This window comes from Ochlerotatus camptorhynchus, unplaced genomic scaffold (assembly GCF_037179485.1).
Source record: "Ochlerotatus camptorhynchus isolate MF236.1 unplaced genomic scaffold, CSIRO-AGI_Acam_v1.1 ptg000102l, whole genome shotgun sequence".
In the NCBI taxonomy this organism is placed as follows: Eukaryota; Metazoa; Arthropoda; class Insecta; order Diptera; family Culicidae; genus Ochlerotatus; species Ochlerotatus camptorhynchus.
In genome coordinates, this window is record NW_027040592.1 from 3710218 (window position 1) to 3728733 (window position 18516).

Below are 18516 nucleotides of genomic sequence, written 5' to 3' on the forward strand. Positions count from 1 at the left end.
GGCTTCTCTGGAAGCCTCTCTGGCTTCCCCACTAGGGCTTCTCCGGGAGTTTCACGCTCCCTCAAACCCAAGTCCAACAGAACTGATTGATACATATTTACCGACGCGTCGCTTTTAACCGAGAACTCCCGCTTCAAACGACCTTACTTGAAGGTAAAATCATGACAAAAGCATCTAAATTCCATTCCAAATGTAACAAATCACATCCGTTGTTGTTTTACCTAGTACAGTCCATCTCATACACCTCTCGATCGCCATTGATCGCCATTCAAACGCACATGGCAACTTGGAATTTAAAAATCACCTAAGACAACAACTAAAACAAACGGAGATTAAAGCCCCGATTCTAACGAGAGAAAAAAGAACCGAACGCACATTCCTAACTCTCGACGATTGCACGCAGAGATTCACCCTTGGGTCCCAAAATAACATTCGAAGCCTCATTATTCATTTCGGTAGGCAGGTCGATCGGTAGACGGGAGGGTTGAGAAGGCAGAGGGCACTCGATAATAATAGTAATAATCGTACAATTAAGTAATACAAAAGCGACCGCGCAAAAAAAATCCATGCTTACGCACTACCACAAAGCTTTGCGGCGGCACTGGGCTCACTGTAAAAAAAGACCCGGGGAAAAGGGAACCGAAGGAAGGCAGACGACGGAGCGAGAGAGGTCCAAATTGAATAATCAAAAGCGAATTGCGCGAAGGCAAAGCCCAACAAGTGGCAAGCAGGCCATGCAAAAGCGAAGCGAAACGAAAGAGACGGGCAAAAGACGACGGCGTCGACGAAGGCGACGTCGAGTGATGGGTCCTAAGCGATGAATTAATGCTTCATTCATAAAAATCCTATGATTAAGCGAATTGTCCGAATGTGAGCGTGTGCGTGCGATCGCAGTAGCTCGCATGATCGGCTTACGTTCGCACAAACGAACGATGCCGATGGGACTGTTTCGCAATTCGGATAGGAACGAGGAGGCAGCAGCATGGTATTGTCTAGGATCGGGTTTAGGAATTTTGACTATGCGCGAAAGCGTATGGATCGTGATCGTGACTAATCGCTGCCGCGGAGAGCGGGTGATTGACGCGGACTCAAGCCTACTATATACAAACTAGCTCTAGAGCAAGCGACCCCTAGAAGAGAACCGGATTCCGCGAGCTGCCGGCGTCCTCACGTTCACGATCTTATTGCGAATGTCAGTGATCGTGGTCAAGGCCAAGGCCTGTTGAAATTATTACATTTTTCGGGGGTCCTGATCCCGCTAGTTCGGGACGATCCCGGGTTCGCCCGGGTCGATCGATGAACACTCCGGCGAAATTGCAGCACGTACCATCGGGCTGTCGCCGCCGTCGGTTTCGGTTTTTGCCGTCTGCATAATATGCGATAAAGGCATAAAATTACCGAATATCAATTTCCGAGCAATGTCGAACGCTGAAAAAAAGGCCCCAAGAACTTTTCGTTCTGCGGGTTTTCAGGTTTTGTGTGATAAAAATTGCTGCTCTCGGCGTGCACACGATCGACGGTGCATTCCGAGCTGGAAGAAGGGTGCGGGGTGCGGCGAGCAGCAGAAAACCTCCGGAATTTCGTCTAAGTCTGAGCGAAGCCAAAATAACATGATCAGATTCGGCAAAATGCGTTTTTGTGCTTGGAATACCAATGTCGCTGTGCTGCGCTGCGCAGCGCGGTTAATCCGAATTGTTTTCCCGGATACCTGTCATCGTGGGTTGCGTTGTAGTTCTGAAGAAATTTGCGAAACCCTTCGACTGTACCCGACAACCCGATCGGTGCCCAGCTCCCCCCCGGTGCCGCTCATGTCGATATCATTGTTATTTTAATAATACAAAAAAAATCATACCCCGCCGGTGCTCGTTGCGACCGGTTTCTCGGTCTAATCGGAATCACGATACACGTAAAATAATGACTTTTGCTTGCGACACTGTCCCATCGTTGTTTGCCTACTCCATCGCGGAGCGGACGAGGAGCAAACAAAAGGGAAAATGATAATACGACGACGACGACGACGACGATGGGGGCAGACGGCGAGCCGGAGGGGTTCCACGTAATATTACCCAAAACACGCGAAATATTAATAAAAACAATGCCGGCCGAGTGATGACAGGTCTCGGAATTTCGGCATTCCGTCCTATCACCGACGAAGAAACTGGAGCTGGAGGGACGCAGCGGGGATGCCATTCCGGGTGAATCGTTATTGTCTATTGGATCGTTGCCGTTAAGCCGGGGGCACTCGGCGCTAGACCATTGTTTGCTGTGTTCCAGCATAATTTCGTTTCTTTTGCAGCGGGAGGAGAATCGAAACAAGTTGATAGGTACTTACCTCTTCGGCAATGACGGACGAAATTTTGAAAACAAACTGAATGGCGGTGTGATCAACGAACACTGAACAGCGGTTGCCAAGGTGACAGATGAATCAAATCACGTACACTCAAAAGCGAAACGAGTCATTACGGTGGGTAAACATTGTCGTCTACCACATGATTACCGTTACCATTTCGACAAATGCAACCCAATCAATCATATCGTTTTTAATTTTCCTACAATGTTGCCGCAGCAGCGGAGAAATTTCGTTCTCCGAATGCACGTTGTTCAGTTCGGTTGGGCAGAGCAGGGAAACCCTTGAGAAATTCCTAGAAATCGCCGTCTGTTGACACACCACAGACAGCGCACAAAGTTCCCGGACCGCCCAGAGTCTCTTTCTCTCTTGTTGTGTGTTGTTTTCCCAAGAACGAGCCGTCAATTTTTCGCCTTTACACCTTCTCCGCGTCCTTTTTCCAGACACAAAGATCCTGTGCTCGTCGTCGGTTGTGATCACGACGAGTGCATGTGCAAACAACATTCATGATGGACGCTCCTCAAGAGGGCGGACAAACCCTCAACGTCGTCAACACAGGGCACAATGTGTGTTCACATATAAACAAACCCCGGAACGAATCGGTTCCCACATTCCTGCAAACGGCAAACGGTCAGGATTCATTCATGATTTTCTTCTTCCACCTACCGAACGCAGTAGGCTGTTGTGCGTTGCGGTGCGGCAGTCAGTGTCACATTTTATGTGATGCAACGCGCACCGCATCATCGCCCTGGCAGAGACAGCCTTGTTTGTGTGTTTACAACCACTTTCGGGCTCAGGATGATCTCATTCTCCTGCAACCATTTAATTTGTTTTAACAACATGTTAATTATCGGGTTCCTTGGGCTGCTTTCCCTTGGCAGCTCATCTCTCGAACTCATCTGCCGTCTCGTCATCTGCCATTTGTTATTACCGATTACCCGGCTGACGGGCAACAACGACGACGATGGCGGGCTTGCCCACGACGATGACGGCTCAAAATGCTGACAGCGAATTTCTGTTAATTTGTCTGAGCATCCTTTTCCGTGTTTATGTTGATGATTCGATTTGACAACTCATCGACAAATTTGGTTTGTTGTGTATCAAAATGATCAATCTATTGCACAGCGGATAGCATTTTGAAGTTCATGTTTTAGAAATAGTGAAATATTTCAAATTTCCATAAAATTGTTCATTTTCACTAGCCTCGAGACGACTGCGAATATTCGGTTCAATTCCCTTAACTCTAGATTTAGGACATTAATAAAGTATATAGCAAATGATAACTTGTCTCTGTAAAGTGTATTCGATTGAGCCTGTACAAATAGAGTAATTTTCAAAAAAAAATCGATCAATATCGAAAATGTCATGACATTTTTTGGCCATCTGTCAGCAGATAGCATGACTTTTCTCAAATGAAGATTTGGATTTCCTTCGAACAGACCCGTTTTTGATGGACAATAAAAACAAACTCTGCGTTGATAATAAAGTGCGTACGGCTGGCTATCTATCTACCGCGAACGCAAGATCGACCCTTTAAATTGAGCTATAAAAAGAGCAAACTACAACACAAGTTAAGTTCTCTGAAGTTGCCGCTTCCGCCGCCACCGCCGCCAGCAGTATAGTAGTATGCCATAGAGTAGCAATGTCAAGGTAAAGGGTGCGTGTGTACCGGAATTACTCTCGCCTCGCCCCTAGTCTGGTCTCGAGACGAATTGGAGCTGAAGAACGCACTTTTTTTTGTTTGATAGACTAGGTGATTAATGGATGACCACCACTTGGTTGATTACATTAAGGGAAATATAATGGTATCGTGTCACGGCTGTTTGGGCGCGAGAATAATGGGCACGCCGGAATTATGGTGTTTTTGTCAAAGTGTACAAAGGTGGGCTAATCAGGCATCGTTGATTGGGTGTTTAAGATGTCTTCATCCTGGTGGTAGGAATTGTGTGGGCAATTGGAACGGATTTGAATTAACAGAAGAGCTTGCGTGGATTTACTGGAAGCTTTTGTTACTTGACCAGAAGCCCCAGTGGCTTCACCAGAAGCCCCAGTGGCTTCACCAGAAGCCCTAGTGGCTTCACCAGAAGCCCCAGTGGCTTCACCAGAAGCCCCAGTGGCTTCACCAGAAGCCCCAGTGGCTTCACCAGAAGCCCCAGTGGCTTCACCAGAAGCCCCAGTGGCTTCACCAGAAGCCCCAGTGGCTTCACCAGAAGCCCCAGTGGCTTCACTAGAAGCCCTAGTGGCTTCACCAGAAGCCCCAGTGGCTTCACCAGAAGCCCCAGTGGCTTCACCAGAAGCCCCAGTGGCTTCACCAGAAGCCCCAGTGGCTTCACCAGAAGCCCCAGTGGCTTCACCAGAAGCCCCAGTGGCTTCACCAGAAGCCACAGTGGCTTCACCAGAAGCCACAGTGGCTTCACCAGAAGCCCCAGTGGCTTCACCAGAAGCCCCAGTGGCTTCACCAGAAGCCCCAGTGGCTTCACCAGAAGCCCCAGTGGCTTCACCAGAAGCCCCAGTGGCTTCACCAGTAGCCCCAGTGCCTTTACCATAAGCCCCAGTGGCTTCACCATAAGCCCCAGTGGCTTCACCAGAAGCCCCAGTGGCCAGAAGCCCCCAGTGGCCAGAAGCCCCAGTGGCTTTACCAGAAGCTCCAGTGGCTTCACTAGAAGGCCCAGTGGGTTCACCAGAGGCCCCAATGGCTTCACCAGAAGCCCCAATGGCTTCACCACAAGCTCCAGTGGCTTCACCAGAAGCTCCAATGGCTTCACCAGAAGCCCCAATGGCTTCACCAGAAGCCCCAGTGGCTTCACCATAAGCCCCAGTGGCTTCACTATAAGCCCACGTGTCTTCACCAGAAGCCCCAGTGGTTTAACCAGAAGCCCCAGTGGCTTAACCAGAAGCCCCAGTTGCTTCACCAGAAGCCCCAGTGGCTTCACCAGAAGCCCCAATGGCTTCACCAAAAGCCTCAGTGGCTTCACCATAAGCCCCAGTGGCTTCACCATAAGCCCCAGTGGCTTCACCAGAAGCCCCAGTGGCTTAACCAGAAGCCCCAGTGGCTTCACCAGAACCCCAGTGGCTTTATCAGAAGCCCCAGTGGCTTCACCAGAAGCCCAAGTGGCTTCACCAGAAGCCCCAGTGGCTTCACCAGAAGCCCCAGTGGCTTCACCATAAGCCCCAGTGGCTTCACCAGAAGCCCCAGTGGCTTAACCAGAAGCCCCAGTGGCTTCACCAGAACCCCAGTGGCTTTATCAGAAGCCCCAGTGGCTTCACCAGAAGCCCCAGTGGCTTCACCAGAAGCCCCAGTGGCTTCACCAGAACCCCAGTGGGTTTATCAGAAGCAGATTAGAGTCAACAACGAAATAACGTCGAACAGTACTGCCACCAATTGCCGTGCTGTATCATTTCCGATTTACATCAGCTTCTCGAAACCTACAAACTTCCGTTCGGATCGCCTCCACACATGCGGACGACTTCCTTTCCAATACTTAAGCTAAGAGATGTCCATTCGGCTGACGACAGGCTGCACAGGAAAAAAAATGCGATAAGCGCTGTCCGCGCATGGTTCCCCTTTTTTTATTTTGCTCTTCGAGATAGACCGTTCTATCAGCTGTTATTTACAGCTCGTGATGATGATTATGAAAGGCAGCACACGAAAATAATCAACAGCTGATTGGCGCCGTCGCCACTCTCGTCATCGTCGTCATTCGAATTCATCCAACATTGTAGCTCTTAATGGGAATTAACCCTTTGCCCTCGCTGCTTCATGGCTTGCTTTGACTGGGACACACAGAGCCCTTATTCAAATGAAGCAGCGCTAAATTAATTTCGGATGGATCTTCCGAGAATCCGTCCGTCGTCATCGTCGTCTGACCGCTCAACGACGGTTGAAGGCCTTCAATTAATCCACAGCCCAGACTGCTGCCATCAGTCGCTCCCGCAGCAGTAGTCAAGGTCGCGACCGATACGATTGGGGCTCCTCCGCCTCCTTCTCCGGGTGGTAATTGGCAAGTCTGGTCCGTCCGGCAGTCAGTAAATCGGCATTTAATTGCGCGAGAATCAACCACCATGGATTAAAACATTCCAACAGGACTCCCCGAAAGTACACCTCGCGGGTCAAGGGCGGAGCGCGCAGGGAAACATGCTGACATTCGTGGGAATGCGAGGACCTTGTTTTGCTTGCTCGCTCGCGATTAAGGAGCCGGTTTTGCGCCACCCGAATTCTACCCGGTCATGCAAATTCGGCTGGAAAAGCTTAGGGTTACCAGGCTGGTTTTGGTTCGCCGAATTCGGAACCGGAAAAGCTAGCAACACTGCAGTCAGTGTCACTTGACAGATGCCCGTTCGGTAGTCGTTGGGTTGCCATGGTAACCCTATTCGCGGTACGCTGATTCAAAAGAAGAATTCCGTGCAACGGCCAGATTCGGCTTGATTCTTTCTTTTTCCTTCCGTCCGCCGTGTTTTTGCCTGATAACAAACACACAGCTCGGATCCCTTTAAAAGCACATGCGGATTTAGCAAAAAATAATATATGGATGTTTCGGTAACTTCTTTCTTGCCGGGCTATCCGGGGTTCCTCCCGCGAGCCCTCGCAATTTCCTCGTCCACTTTCCGGGCGAGGAAAAAGTTTAAGGTTTCACCCAATCAACAAACAACACAACCTTCGTTCGTTGTACATTTGAATGTTTTTGTCCGAAGACCCCGACGAATCCTGCTCGGGCAAACAAGAACAACCCGAACATTTTCGCTTTTATCTTGACGCGCGCGACACGAACGAATGGAAACGGGAGGAAGAATGGGGGGAGAGCAAGAGAGATTGGCGATAAACTTCGGGTCCGAACACGCGCGCGCAGAGGCGGCGGCTGGCGACGACGGGGAGAACAGAAAATTTCGATTCCTGGAATTTTTTCGCCGGTTGCTGCGACGAAATTCGAGATTTTTTCGGAAAAATTGATCAGACCGAAAAGGTTTGTCGTATGGAACATTATTGTCCTGCTGGAAGGAGGCGAAGCGGAGGCTGTCCGAACGGGTCACGAAGTTGCATAATTAAGTGGGGTCAGGCTCTCTCTCGGGATGGCTGTCAAAGCAAAGCGAGAAAGGGAGAAACATTAGACGAAAGTTTAGGCAATTCGATGCGACCGAAACATGGCGGCGCTTCTCACCTTAACAAAGATGGATTTATTTTTTGAGTTTCGTCATAAAAAGTGAGAGTCACTGCCGTGGAACGTCAACATTCCTGGCATCCGTTCGATTTTATGACCCGTTTTTATTTGTGTGTTCGAAGTGAGTGAGAGCAACTAGTCGAAGGAATTTGTAGGATCGATCGATTCCTGGAAGGATCAAGAGGTTGCACTTGAAGAAGATGATGATGGTCGTTCGAAAAGGATCAAAAGGTCCCGGTCAACCCCAATCTCTTCGGCAAAATGTATCCTGTAACGATTTCTGGTGAATTTTGCGCAGGACAACCACAATCGGTAAGCTCACCGACGAGTGACTCGCATGAGAGAGCGCGTGAAGAGCGCTGCCTGCAATCTTATCTGCCAACTCTAATCTCGTTCCGTGACTTCACCTTTTTCTCGCTCTCCAACTCATTCATTCTGCGCGTTGATAAATTACGGTAATAAAAATTACTTTTGATATTATTTATTTACCTCCTTACACGCTCTTTTGGGCTCGCCGGAGATGCATCACGACGACGGGAGAACCGGCCGATTAGATCTGACATTTTTCACAAAAATTTGAAATCAAGAATCACCACCGGGCTTGCAATAATCGTTAAAGCGAGATCCAGAAGTGATTGATCGTTTCTGATAGGGGGCGCGCGGGAAGAGCCGATCATCAGGCGATTCCAATCGAATCCAGGCTCTAAAATTCCGAAAAGTCACACAAATAAAGTAATAAAACGAAAAATGCCGGTCTATGAGCTTGTTCTCACCTTCTGAATACGTTCGTTGGCGATGGGAAGGTTTTGTTTTGAATTTCTTAGAAGTTGATTCCACGGAAGAAAAAAAAAAAAGTGAGGTTATGGTGCTATGCTCAATAAAAATTACGGGATGAATGAAATCCTAGGTGCGGTTTTTTTTTTTAAATCTTAGGCGGGATTTGCACTAACTGTCAAACTGTCACCAAAAGTCAACCACTACCCGAAGGGCGCTTTCTCTGCAATCCGCCCCGATTGCAACGCCCATAAATTATTTCTAATTGGCACCACATTCCTCCTTTTCTGCGATTGCAACTCAGTGCTCCGGCCGTCATCGTGAATCTGCGCCCTTCACTGATGATGATGCGTCGTCGTCAACCGGAGGAGGACGAGGAGCAAAGTGTCAGAACAAAGGCCGAATGTTGTGCCAACATCTGAGATAAGTCAAACGTGTCCCCTTCGCTTCCTGCACCGATCGATCGATCGATCGATCCGTGCCGACCGCAGAGCAATGCATCGATACACATTCGCTGGAATTTTGTGTTTTTTTTTTCGGGGGTCAAACACGAAGAGTGCAACGAAAGACGAAACGTTTTACATGGCCGGGTAATTTATTCGCCCGGTGCGAATGGCGAAATCAACTGTAAACTAACACCGAGCGACGAGAAAATGGGACGTGGACAGTGCATTCCTTTCCTCGATCAGGGTTGGAGCTCAGATCAAGCCGAATAATGGATTAGGTCCATGGATCCATGCCGTTTTCAACACACAGTTCGATAAAAGAAGCTATTATCTGTCATGAAACGGGTTTGTAGTAAGACATTAACGAAGGACAATCGATAAAAGTTGCTTAGGACCTAATCCATTGATCGGCTTGAGTGAGATAGTTTTGACAGATAAACGATAAGTTCGATCAAATCAAACAACCCGAATTCATCCCTGAGTTCCGACATATCCGCACCGATCTGCATTTTAAAAGGACTAAGACTGATTTATGCCGCGCAGCTTCTCGCTTATGAATATTTAATGACCGAAAGAGGGGTGCAAAAGCGCCCCCCTTTATCGACCAATTTAGGAACCCGCGGTTGGCTTCCCGGATGAACAGCAACTGTGACCTTGCCCGTAGCCCCACGGATTTCGCACAAACAAACAAGTACGATACTTACGATCAGATCCTTCTTGGTGATACTGTGATCGGTGTAGAATACTAGCAGCTCCACGGGCAGGGCCTTGTAGTTTGGTTCGCGGAGTTTCGACGCCAACAGCAGGCACGCCGTGGCCAGTATCTGGAGGTGTGTTTTTCGGATCGGCACCAAGCTGAGAAACCGGTCCATATAGCTAAGACTGAGCAGTGAGACCTCTTCCTGGCAGTTTTGTTCCTCGCATAGCTGAAAGTGGATAGGAAAGCAGGGGGGAAAGTTAGTAGAATATGTTTGGACAACAATGCGCATATTAATATTCAATGAACTGGCGAAACGAGCTGCGACTACAAGAACATTAGACGAAGACGCCGCACTACCAATGCAGGGAAAAGTGTCAATATTGACACGCACACGCAACATTGTGGTTACATTGAGTTATAAGAGTCTAGAGAAGGGCGACCTTTCCGGCCGCCTTATCACCAGAGCGAACGCAAAGCCACTCTCGAGTTGAAGTTGAGTTCTAGTTGCAGGCAGAGGGCGCTGAAAAGACAGCTGTTTGTACGCATTTCTCACGTCCGTACCTCGTACCTGGCTGTCTCTAAGGTTTGGCAAATATTTACCCAATGTCCGCATCGCATCCCAGATAAGAAGGGGCTGAAAACGAGCAAGCAGGCGATCATATAGATTGTAGTGGGCGCAACGATGATGACGACGATGCATTCCGCCACTATTTAGTAGGTGCTGAGAAATTCCGCCAACGGCACCAAGGCGGAAGCGGTTATCATGGTAACCAAACACAAACATAAATTATAAATACACGGTCAATATGAATCGGCGAAAATTAAAGTTCTAACCCCCGCCCCCGCCCGTCACGGGCGGACGCGGCGAGACACAGATGGCGCTAGTGGCAGAAAGCAATGATATGGGATGACAGTTGGCACAGCTGGGGCTCTGTGGGGCGGCCTCTACCGGCATCGTTTACGCATATGTTGACAGTATTAAAAAAAAGGTAAATTTGCATCGTTTAAAGATTGAAGCTATAACGGCAGTGCCGTACGGTGTTCCAGCGAGGTCTCTGACACGGGTAATTTATTCGAGAGATTATTGTTCCGGAAAACATGCACCGTTTTTGAAGTACATTGGATTGTGTGGTTAGGTTTCACTTCTGTCATAGTTGAACAGCATGTAGCAGTAAGATTATTTACAATTCAGTGAGTTTCAGAACAAAGTGATGATCATACGAAAATAGAGTACCACTTGGCAAGAAATATGGCAGCACTGCCTTTTGATTGTTATTCGGCTGCAAGTGATCAGTGCCCGCAAAAGCTAACCTCACTTTGAGCAGTTCCACGCCAAATAACGAATCGGTTTGCACGAAACTTTTCATAATTATGACGAGCTTTGCAGACTTCATCAAGTAGTAGACGAACTACGCGTATCTGTCAAAAGATAAGCAATTATAACGGAATTTAAAGTAAATAAACCAACACACTCAAAGCTCTTCATAGAGGGATTCCGTTAAGGGGTTCGACAAATTTAAAAGATTGTTTAAATTTATTTAGAAGTTCGCCTTACTTTGCAGAAGTTTAGCGAACTTCCAAGAACTTCATTGAACTTCATAGGAATTCAGTAGAAGTTTTATTAACTCTGTAAACCTTAATTGAACTTTGTAAACATTTAGCGAACCGTTGATAAATTTATAGAAATTCTTTGAAGTTCAAGGATTTTTCTAAACCGATAGGGGACCATCGTAGAATTTCTAGAAAACTTCGTAGGCTTTCTGGCAATGTAATAGAGCTTTAGAAAACTTCGAAGAATTTCAAGGAACATTGTAAAAAATCAGGAAACTTCATGAGACTTCGTATAGAATTACAGGAAACTTCGTAGAAATTCAGGAAACTGCGTAGAAGTTTAAGAAACTTTCTAGAAGTGCAACACATTATTAAAGAAGTTCTTACTTACTTTAGAAGAATCTTACTTTGTAGAAGTTTAGCGATCTTCGAAGAACTTCATTGAACTTCATAGAAATACAAATAATTCAATAAAAGTTAAGTGAGTTCTGTACAACTTCAAAGTGCTTCAGGGAACTTCAGAGAAATTCAGCGAACATCTAAAAAAACAGGAAATTTTATGAGACTTCGTAGAGCTTCAAGGCACTTCGAAGGAATTCAGGGAACATCTAAAAAATAAGGAAACTTCGTGTGACTTCGTAGAATTTCGGGAAACTTTGAAGAAATTCAGGGAATATTGAAAAAAAATCAGGAAACTTCATGAGACTCCGTAGAATTTCAAGAAACTTTGTAGAAATTCAGGGAATATTGAAAAAAAAAATCAGGAAACTTCATGAGACTTCGTAGAAATTCAGGGAACATAGACGAAAATCAGGAAACTTCATGAGACTTCGAATAGAATTTCAGGAAACTTCTTAGAAATTCAGGGAACATCGACAAAAATCAGGAAACTTCATGAGAATTCGTATAGAACTTCAGGAAACTTCGTAGAAATTCAGGCAACATTGAAAAAATCAGGAAACCTCATGAGACTTCATAATTTCAGGAACCTTCGTAGAAATTTAGGAAACATCGAAAAAAATCAGGAAACTTCATTAGACTCCGTAGAGTTTTAGGAAACTTAGTAGAAATTCGGGGAACATCGAAAAAAAATCAGGAAACTTAATGAGACTTCGTAGAATTTCAGGGAACTTCGTAGAAATTCAGAGAACATCAAAAAAAATCAGGAAACTTCATGAGACTTCGTATAGAATTTCAAGAAACTTCGTAGACATTCAGGAAACTTCGTAGAAATTCAGTGAACATCGAAAAAAATCAGGAAAGTTCATGAGACTTCATAGAATTTCAGGAAACTTCTTAGAAATTCAGGGAACATCGACAAAAATCAGGAAACTTCATGAGACTTCGTAGAATTTCAGGAAACTTCGTAGAAATTAAGGAACCATAAAAACAAGAAACTTCATGAGCCTTCGTAGAATTTCAGGAAACTACGTAAAAATTCAGGGAACATCGAAAAACATCAGGAAACTTCATGAGACTTCATAGATGTTCAGGAAACTAGAATTTCAGGAAATTTCGTAGAAATTCAGGGAACATCGAAAAAATCAGGAAACTTTATGAGACTTCGTAGAATTTCAGGAAACTTCGCAGAAATTCAGGGAACATTGAAAAAAATATCAGGAAACTTCATGAGACTTCGTAGACTTTCAGGAAAATTCGTGGAAATTAAGGAACCATAAATAGCACGAAACTTCATGAAACTTCGTAGAATTTCAGGAAATTACGTAGAAATTCAGGAAACTTCGTAGAAATTCAGGGAACATCGAAAAAATCAGGAAACTTCATGAGACTTCGTAGAATTTCAGAAAACTTCGTAGAAATTCAGGGAACATCTAAAAAATCAGGAAACTTCATGAGACTTCGTAGAATTTCAGAAAACTTTGTAGAAATTCAGGGAACATCGAAAAAAATCAGGAAACTTCATGAGACTTCATAGATGTTCAGGAAACTTCGTAGAAATTCAGGGAACGTTGAAAAAAAATCAGGAAACTCTATGAGACTTCATAGAATTTCAGAAAACTTTGTAGAAATTCAGGGAACATTGTAAAAACTCAGGAAACTTCATTAGACTTCGTAGAATTTCAGGGAACTTCGTAGAAATTCAGGCAACATCTAAAAAATCAGGAAACTTCATGGGACTTCGTAGAATTTCAGGAAACTTCGCAGAAATTCAGGGAACATCGAAAAAAAAATCAGGAAACTTCATGAGACTTCGTAGACTTTCAGGAAACTTCGTAGAAATTAAGGAACCATAAAAAACAAGAAACTTCAAGAGACTTCGTAGAATTTCAGGAAACTACGTAGAAATTCAGGGAACATCTAAAAAATCAGGAAACTTCATGAGACTTCACAGAATTTCAGAAAACTTTGTAGAAATTCAGGGAACATTGAAAAAAAATCAGGAAAATTCATGAGACTTCGTAGAATTTCAGGAAACTTCGTAGGAATTCAGGAAACATCGAAAAAAATCAGGAAACTTCATGAGACTTCGTAGAATTTCAGGAAACTTCGTAGAAATTAAGGAACCATAAAAAACAAGAAACTTCATGAGACTTCGTAGAATTTCAGGAAACTACGTAGAAATTCAGGAAACTTCGTAGAAATTCAGGAAACTTCGTAGAAATTCAGGGAACATCGAAAAAATCAGGAAACTTCATGAGACTTCGTAGAATTTTAGGAAACTTCGTATAAATTCAGGGAACATCGAAAATACCAGGAAACTTCATGAGACTTCGTATAGAATTTCAGGAAACTTTGTAGAATTTAAGGAAACTTCGTAGAAGTTCAGAAAACTGCGTAGAAGCTTAGAAAACTTTCAAGAAGTTCAGCACATTATATAGAATTTTATCTTACTTCATAGAAATGCAGATAATTCAGTTAAGGTTCAGTGAATTCTGTACAACTTTAGAGATCTTCAGAGAACTTCGTAGAACTTCAGGAAACATTGAAAAAAATCAGGAAACTTCATGAGACTTCGTAGAAAAATAGGGAACTTCATAGAAGTTCAGGAAACTGCGTAGAAGTTTAGGAATATTTCTAGAAGTGCAGCAAAAGTTTTAGAAGCTTAGCGCTCTTAGAAGAACTTCATTAAACTTCATAGAAGTGCCAAAAAGTCTGAAGAAATTCCCCAAATGGAATTTCGTAGAACTGAATTGAACTTTCCAAAAATTTGACGAACCTCAGATAAATTCAGAGAAATTTTTTGATCGCAAAGCTTCAGTGACTTCACAGAAGATCATAAATTCAGGAAACTTCGTAGGTTTCGTTCAGCCAAAGGCTGGCTCTCATCGGAGGAAACTTGGTAGGATTTCTGGGAACTTCGTAGGGAAATTTGTAGAAATTCAGGAAACTGAGTTTAAGTGGGAGCTTTGTAAAAGCACGAGGAAGTTCATAGAAGTTAAGGAAAAATCGTTTAATTTCAGGGAATCTCATGAATTTTCGGGGACCCGCTTTTAATGTCACGGCAAATTGTTGAAGTTTGGAACAAGTTCCGGAAACTTCGTCTTGCGGAAAACTTTATAGAATTTCTGAAAATTTCTAAGAATTTCAGGGATCTTAATTTCAATATATAAAACTTCGTAGCAGTTTGTTTTTTATCCAATCAGTTTATTTATTAGGCTCAAATTTCCAAAGGACTTCACGGAGCCGTAAACCAGTTAATTTTTGAAATAAAAAAAATACATATTAATGAGGTATATTCGTAGCAGTTTGTCAGAGACCTTATTTCAAAATAGCTCAATGAGCTTCCTGGATTTTTTGGCAAACTTCCATTCATTTCAGGCAACTTCTCAAATTCGTAGATGAGGATTTTTCTTGAAGTTCAGTGAAGTTCATAGCTGTTCTGAAATCGTTGTTAAAGGCCCAAGCGCAATTACAGCGGAAGCGGAAAAGCCCGATCTGAGGAAGCCTACTTGTCGGATTGAAAACTAGTTAGAACCAAACCGACTTCAGTTAGACATCCTGATGTCATTTGTGACAACTGTCAAACTTTCCGTTTCCGTTCCGCTTCCGCCCACATTGCGTTTGAGCTTTAAAAATTCGCCTGTAGCTAATTTTTCAACCAAAATGGAAGAAATTTTTAACATTTACTCACTTAAGTGTACAGTTTATGAGAAAAATGTAGTCAAGTTGTGTCTGCCTACCAGGCCGAATATCCATTGGTGGTTACCTGGATCAGACAGGGTAAAAACTGACCTACTGCCTTTTTCACTTTATTTACTTGCATATATTTGCAGGATTATTAGGGAACCTCCACGGTTCTTTGGCAAATGCTTGTAGATGTGTTATCAGACCAAATTTTGACTTGAGACCGGAATATAGACCAGAAAACTGGATTCGGTTTTGAAAATAAACACTCATCCGTAGTAGATCTTGAGCCCCGTGTCAGGCAGGCGATCGGTCAGTGGCGTCAATCCAATCGGAATTTCAAATCAATCTTCGCGGGGCAAAAACTATTCATGTCTACGGCCGATCTTTTTCCCCCAACGGAGAAGCAACGACGCCAGAGCGTGATCCCGGCTCCGAAGCCCGTCGCTTCGCGAGTGTGGTGTGGATATTTAATTTTTAAATGTCCGCAGCAACCAGCCGAAGGAACAACACAAGAGAAAAAAAACAAACACCTAGTGGAACAGTCTCCAACCAAAATGGCATTAGTTACGGCGCTCTGCGCCGTAGCGAAGTAATTATTCCGGATTGCTTCGATTGCACCCCCTACCCGCATTGGAGTGATAATTTTAAATTTCAAAATAAATCGACTTTTAATAATCTGCGCATTTTTTGACAGTTCCCGATCGTCGGACAGTGTTGCCAGCGGCGAATATCGACCAACCAAGCACGCGAGCGGAGGGGTATAATTTTTGTCTCACTCAATAAATCATGTCCGACGATCACCTGGAGGCACCAACGACCGCCGCCGTACAACAAAGACACGCAACGTTCCACCAAATGCCGCACTGCCTTTGGGCAGCCACCCCGCTGCTGCTGGTCGGCTTAATTAAAAGCGAATAAAATATGTACCGAACAACAACTCGTTAGAGTACGTCAAACATACGGAGATAAAAGACTCGTAAAATTCGGCAAAATTTGATCTGCCATTCCAACCTGGCAATCTACGGGCTCTATAGCCTACTGTGTGTGTGTGTGTGGTGCGGGCAGAGTTGCCAGGGTTTGTTTAGTCGAAAAATCGAGATTAATGCGGATGGTAAACGGAAAAAAGTCACCGCTGTCATCACAAACGTAAACAATGGCAGTAAACGCAAATTTCTCGAGAATCAAAACACATCCATTCTCGAGAAATTTACGTTTAAAGCCCATTGTTTACCGTTTGGATGTTCCGCCTGTTTCAATTGTTGGTCTAGAAATGCGGTCTTTATAATTTTCCTGACATATGGCAACGCTTGGTGTGAGACACCGCAGTCAAGGCCGAAGCCAATCGAAGCAGCCGCAGTTTGTACCGCGCAGCCGTGCAAATTTTCCAACGCACCGAAATTGCGAATTCGTGTGGCCCTCGGTCCCATTGTTCACGCACACATACACACATACACACCCCTACAGCGGCTTACGCACGTCCGCACTTTCGGCAGTCTATTCCATTCGCTACCATTACGACACCTCTTCGCTTCGTTCGGGTCTGTCTCTCTAGGCTACCGTCTGGCTCATGTCTGCGCAGTCCGCGGCGCGATCTTTTCCGGTGGCCCTGAGACACCATCAAGGCCCGCGAAACACCGCCGTGGCCTACCGCGATCTGTGTCTGCGCCAAGGGGTCTTTGTTTTTGTTGCCACTGTCGTCGGTCGAACGAGGGACACTAATCACAAAGTGGGACATCGGAACAGAACTTTTCCATCACCGCTCGCCGCTAGGGGTGATGCTAATCTTCACCCGGAGGAAGGGGACACCCCAAAGCCGTCCCGAAATTTGCATAATTTTATCATTAGCTCAATATTCGACTTGAATAAGCGAATCAAGCATGCGATGGAAGCGATCCCCTTGAGTCGTCCAGAAATTCGTATATGCGATTATAGCAGCGAGATCGGACTGCCATAAAATTCGATAACGCCCCGTTTGAAGCAGAAGACCAGCGCTCTTTGCTGGCTTGCAAGTTGCGTGGAATTTCGGATTCATTTTTCGATCCATTGTATGACAGTCACCTACCCCCCTCGCTTCTTCCTTCCCCCCGAGGGATTTGATCAATCAATATTCATTCATAACAACAACGCTCTCGGTCGTCTACGGCGGCCAGGGGTTGTCATTCACGTTGTGGGGCCTTTCGCACATACATGTGTCATCGCGCGCGCAGTTTAATTTGTGATTTCCGGTATCTTCCGTCGCAGAGAACAGACGGACGATTGTCCTCAACCGAAAAAAAAAAACTAAAACTGTCCCCGGGAGGAAAGGTCATAGAATGATAAGAAACCCGAACGACCACCGCCGACGACGAGAAACAGCTGTCTCTTCATTGATAAATTGACCGTGACGAGACGCCCGTTTCATCAGCACTGGGACTGGGACGAGGGCCTGCTAGATTGAGTGCGTTGCCAGGGGGGTAGAGTGTCAAAATTTGACACTTCCTTTTCGGCATTCGCGCGGGCCGCACTCAAAACTCTCTTCTCGGCAACGGGAGTCCTTTTGCGGAAGGACGCGACCAATTTGAGCCAATTTGTTCCAATTTATGCGCGTCGTCGTCTAGATCGTCATCAACGCGAATCAGCTGGGTCGGAGCTATTTTTGACAACAACGGAATGGCCCCCACAGTAGTTGTCCGAAATCGCGAGCAATTTGCGATTCGGATCAATGGCTGTATGGAGTGCGCACGTGGAGGGAAGGATCAGTAAACGGGAAATTTGTCAATTTTTTTTAAAAGAACAAAATGAAAGTGTAAACGGGGCTGAAGCGTTCTTCGGACAAGACTAGAGGGCACATTAGATCCGGGTCTGAGTAAAGCACTCCAGTAAAATTATGGACGACTGTCGCCGCAAAATTGAAAAAAAGTTGATCCAATCGAGCAAAACAGCGCATTTTGACGGTTCGATTGGAACGAATTTTGACAGACGTCCAGAATTTATAAAGAGACGACATGTAAAAATTCGAAAAATCTATTATCTGTCAAAGTCAGAAGCAGAGCAGAAGACCTGTCCAGTGCTGTAAATTTTCATATCATTGGATTGAAGATGAACCAATACAACCATTCCATCAATTATGTGTAAACGAATTCTCACATGTCCATAATTTGAAGAGCCCCTTTCTCATTCTAAGCTCATCGTCACTGTCAATTGAGTCACTCGCTATCATTTGATATACGAGAGTGGAGTATGGAAAAAACATCCAGAAAAATGGTCCCGAACAGACAAGTCGACCCGATGTTGGATCAATGTAAGGCTAATTTAAAGTCGATGTCGACCCAATGTCGTGTTGTTGTTGGGTCAATTTTGGGTTCATGTCGGGTCAACATCGGGTTGGGGTTTGGTAGAAGTCAGGTTGGTGTCGGGTTGGCTTAGCTTTCTCGCCGGAATGTCGACCAGAGCTCCGTTTATGTCGAGGGGGGC

General features: G+C 45.1%; 1 protein-coding gene across 1 annotated transcript in view; it reads right to left on the bottom strand.

The window, feature by feature from the left end:
- Window positions 1–18516, bottom strand: part of CycD (cyclin D) — a 208121-nt gene that overhangs the window by 111780 nt on the left and 77825 nt on the right. The window contains exon 2 of the mRNA XM_065219344.1: window positions 9428–9649. Within this exon, the coding sequence (XP_065075416.1) occupies window positions 9428–9649 (222 nt within the window). The remainder of the gene's footprint in view (window positions 1–9427; window positions 9650–18516) is intronic.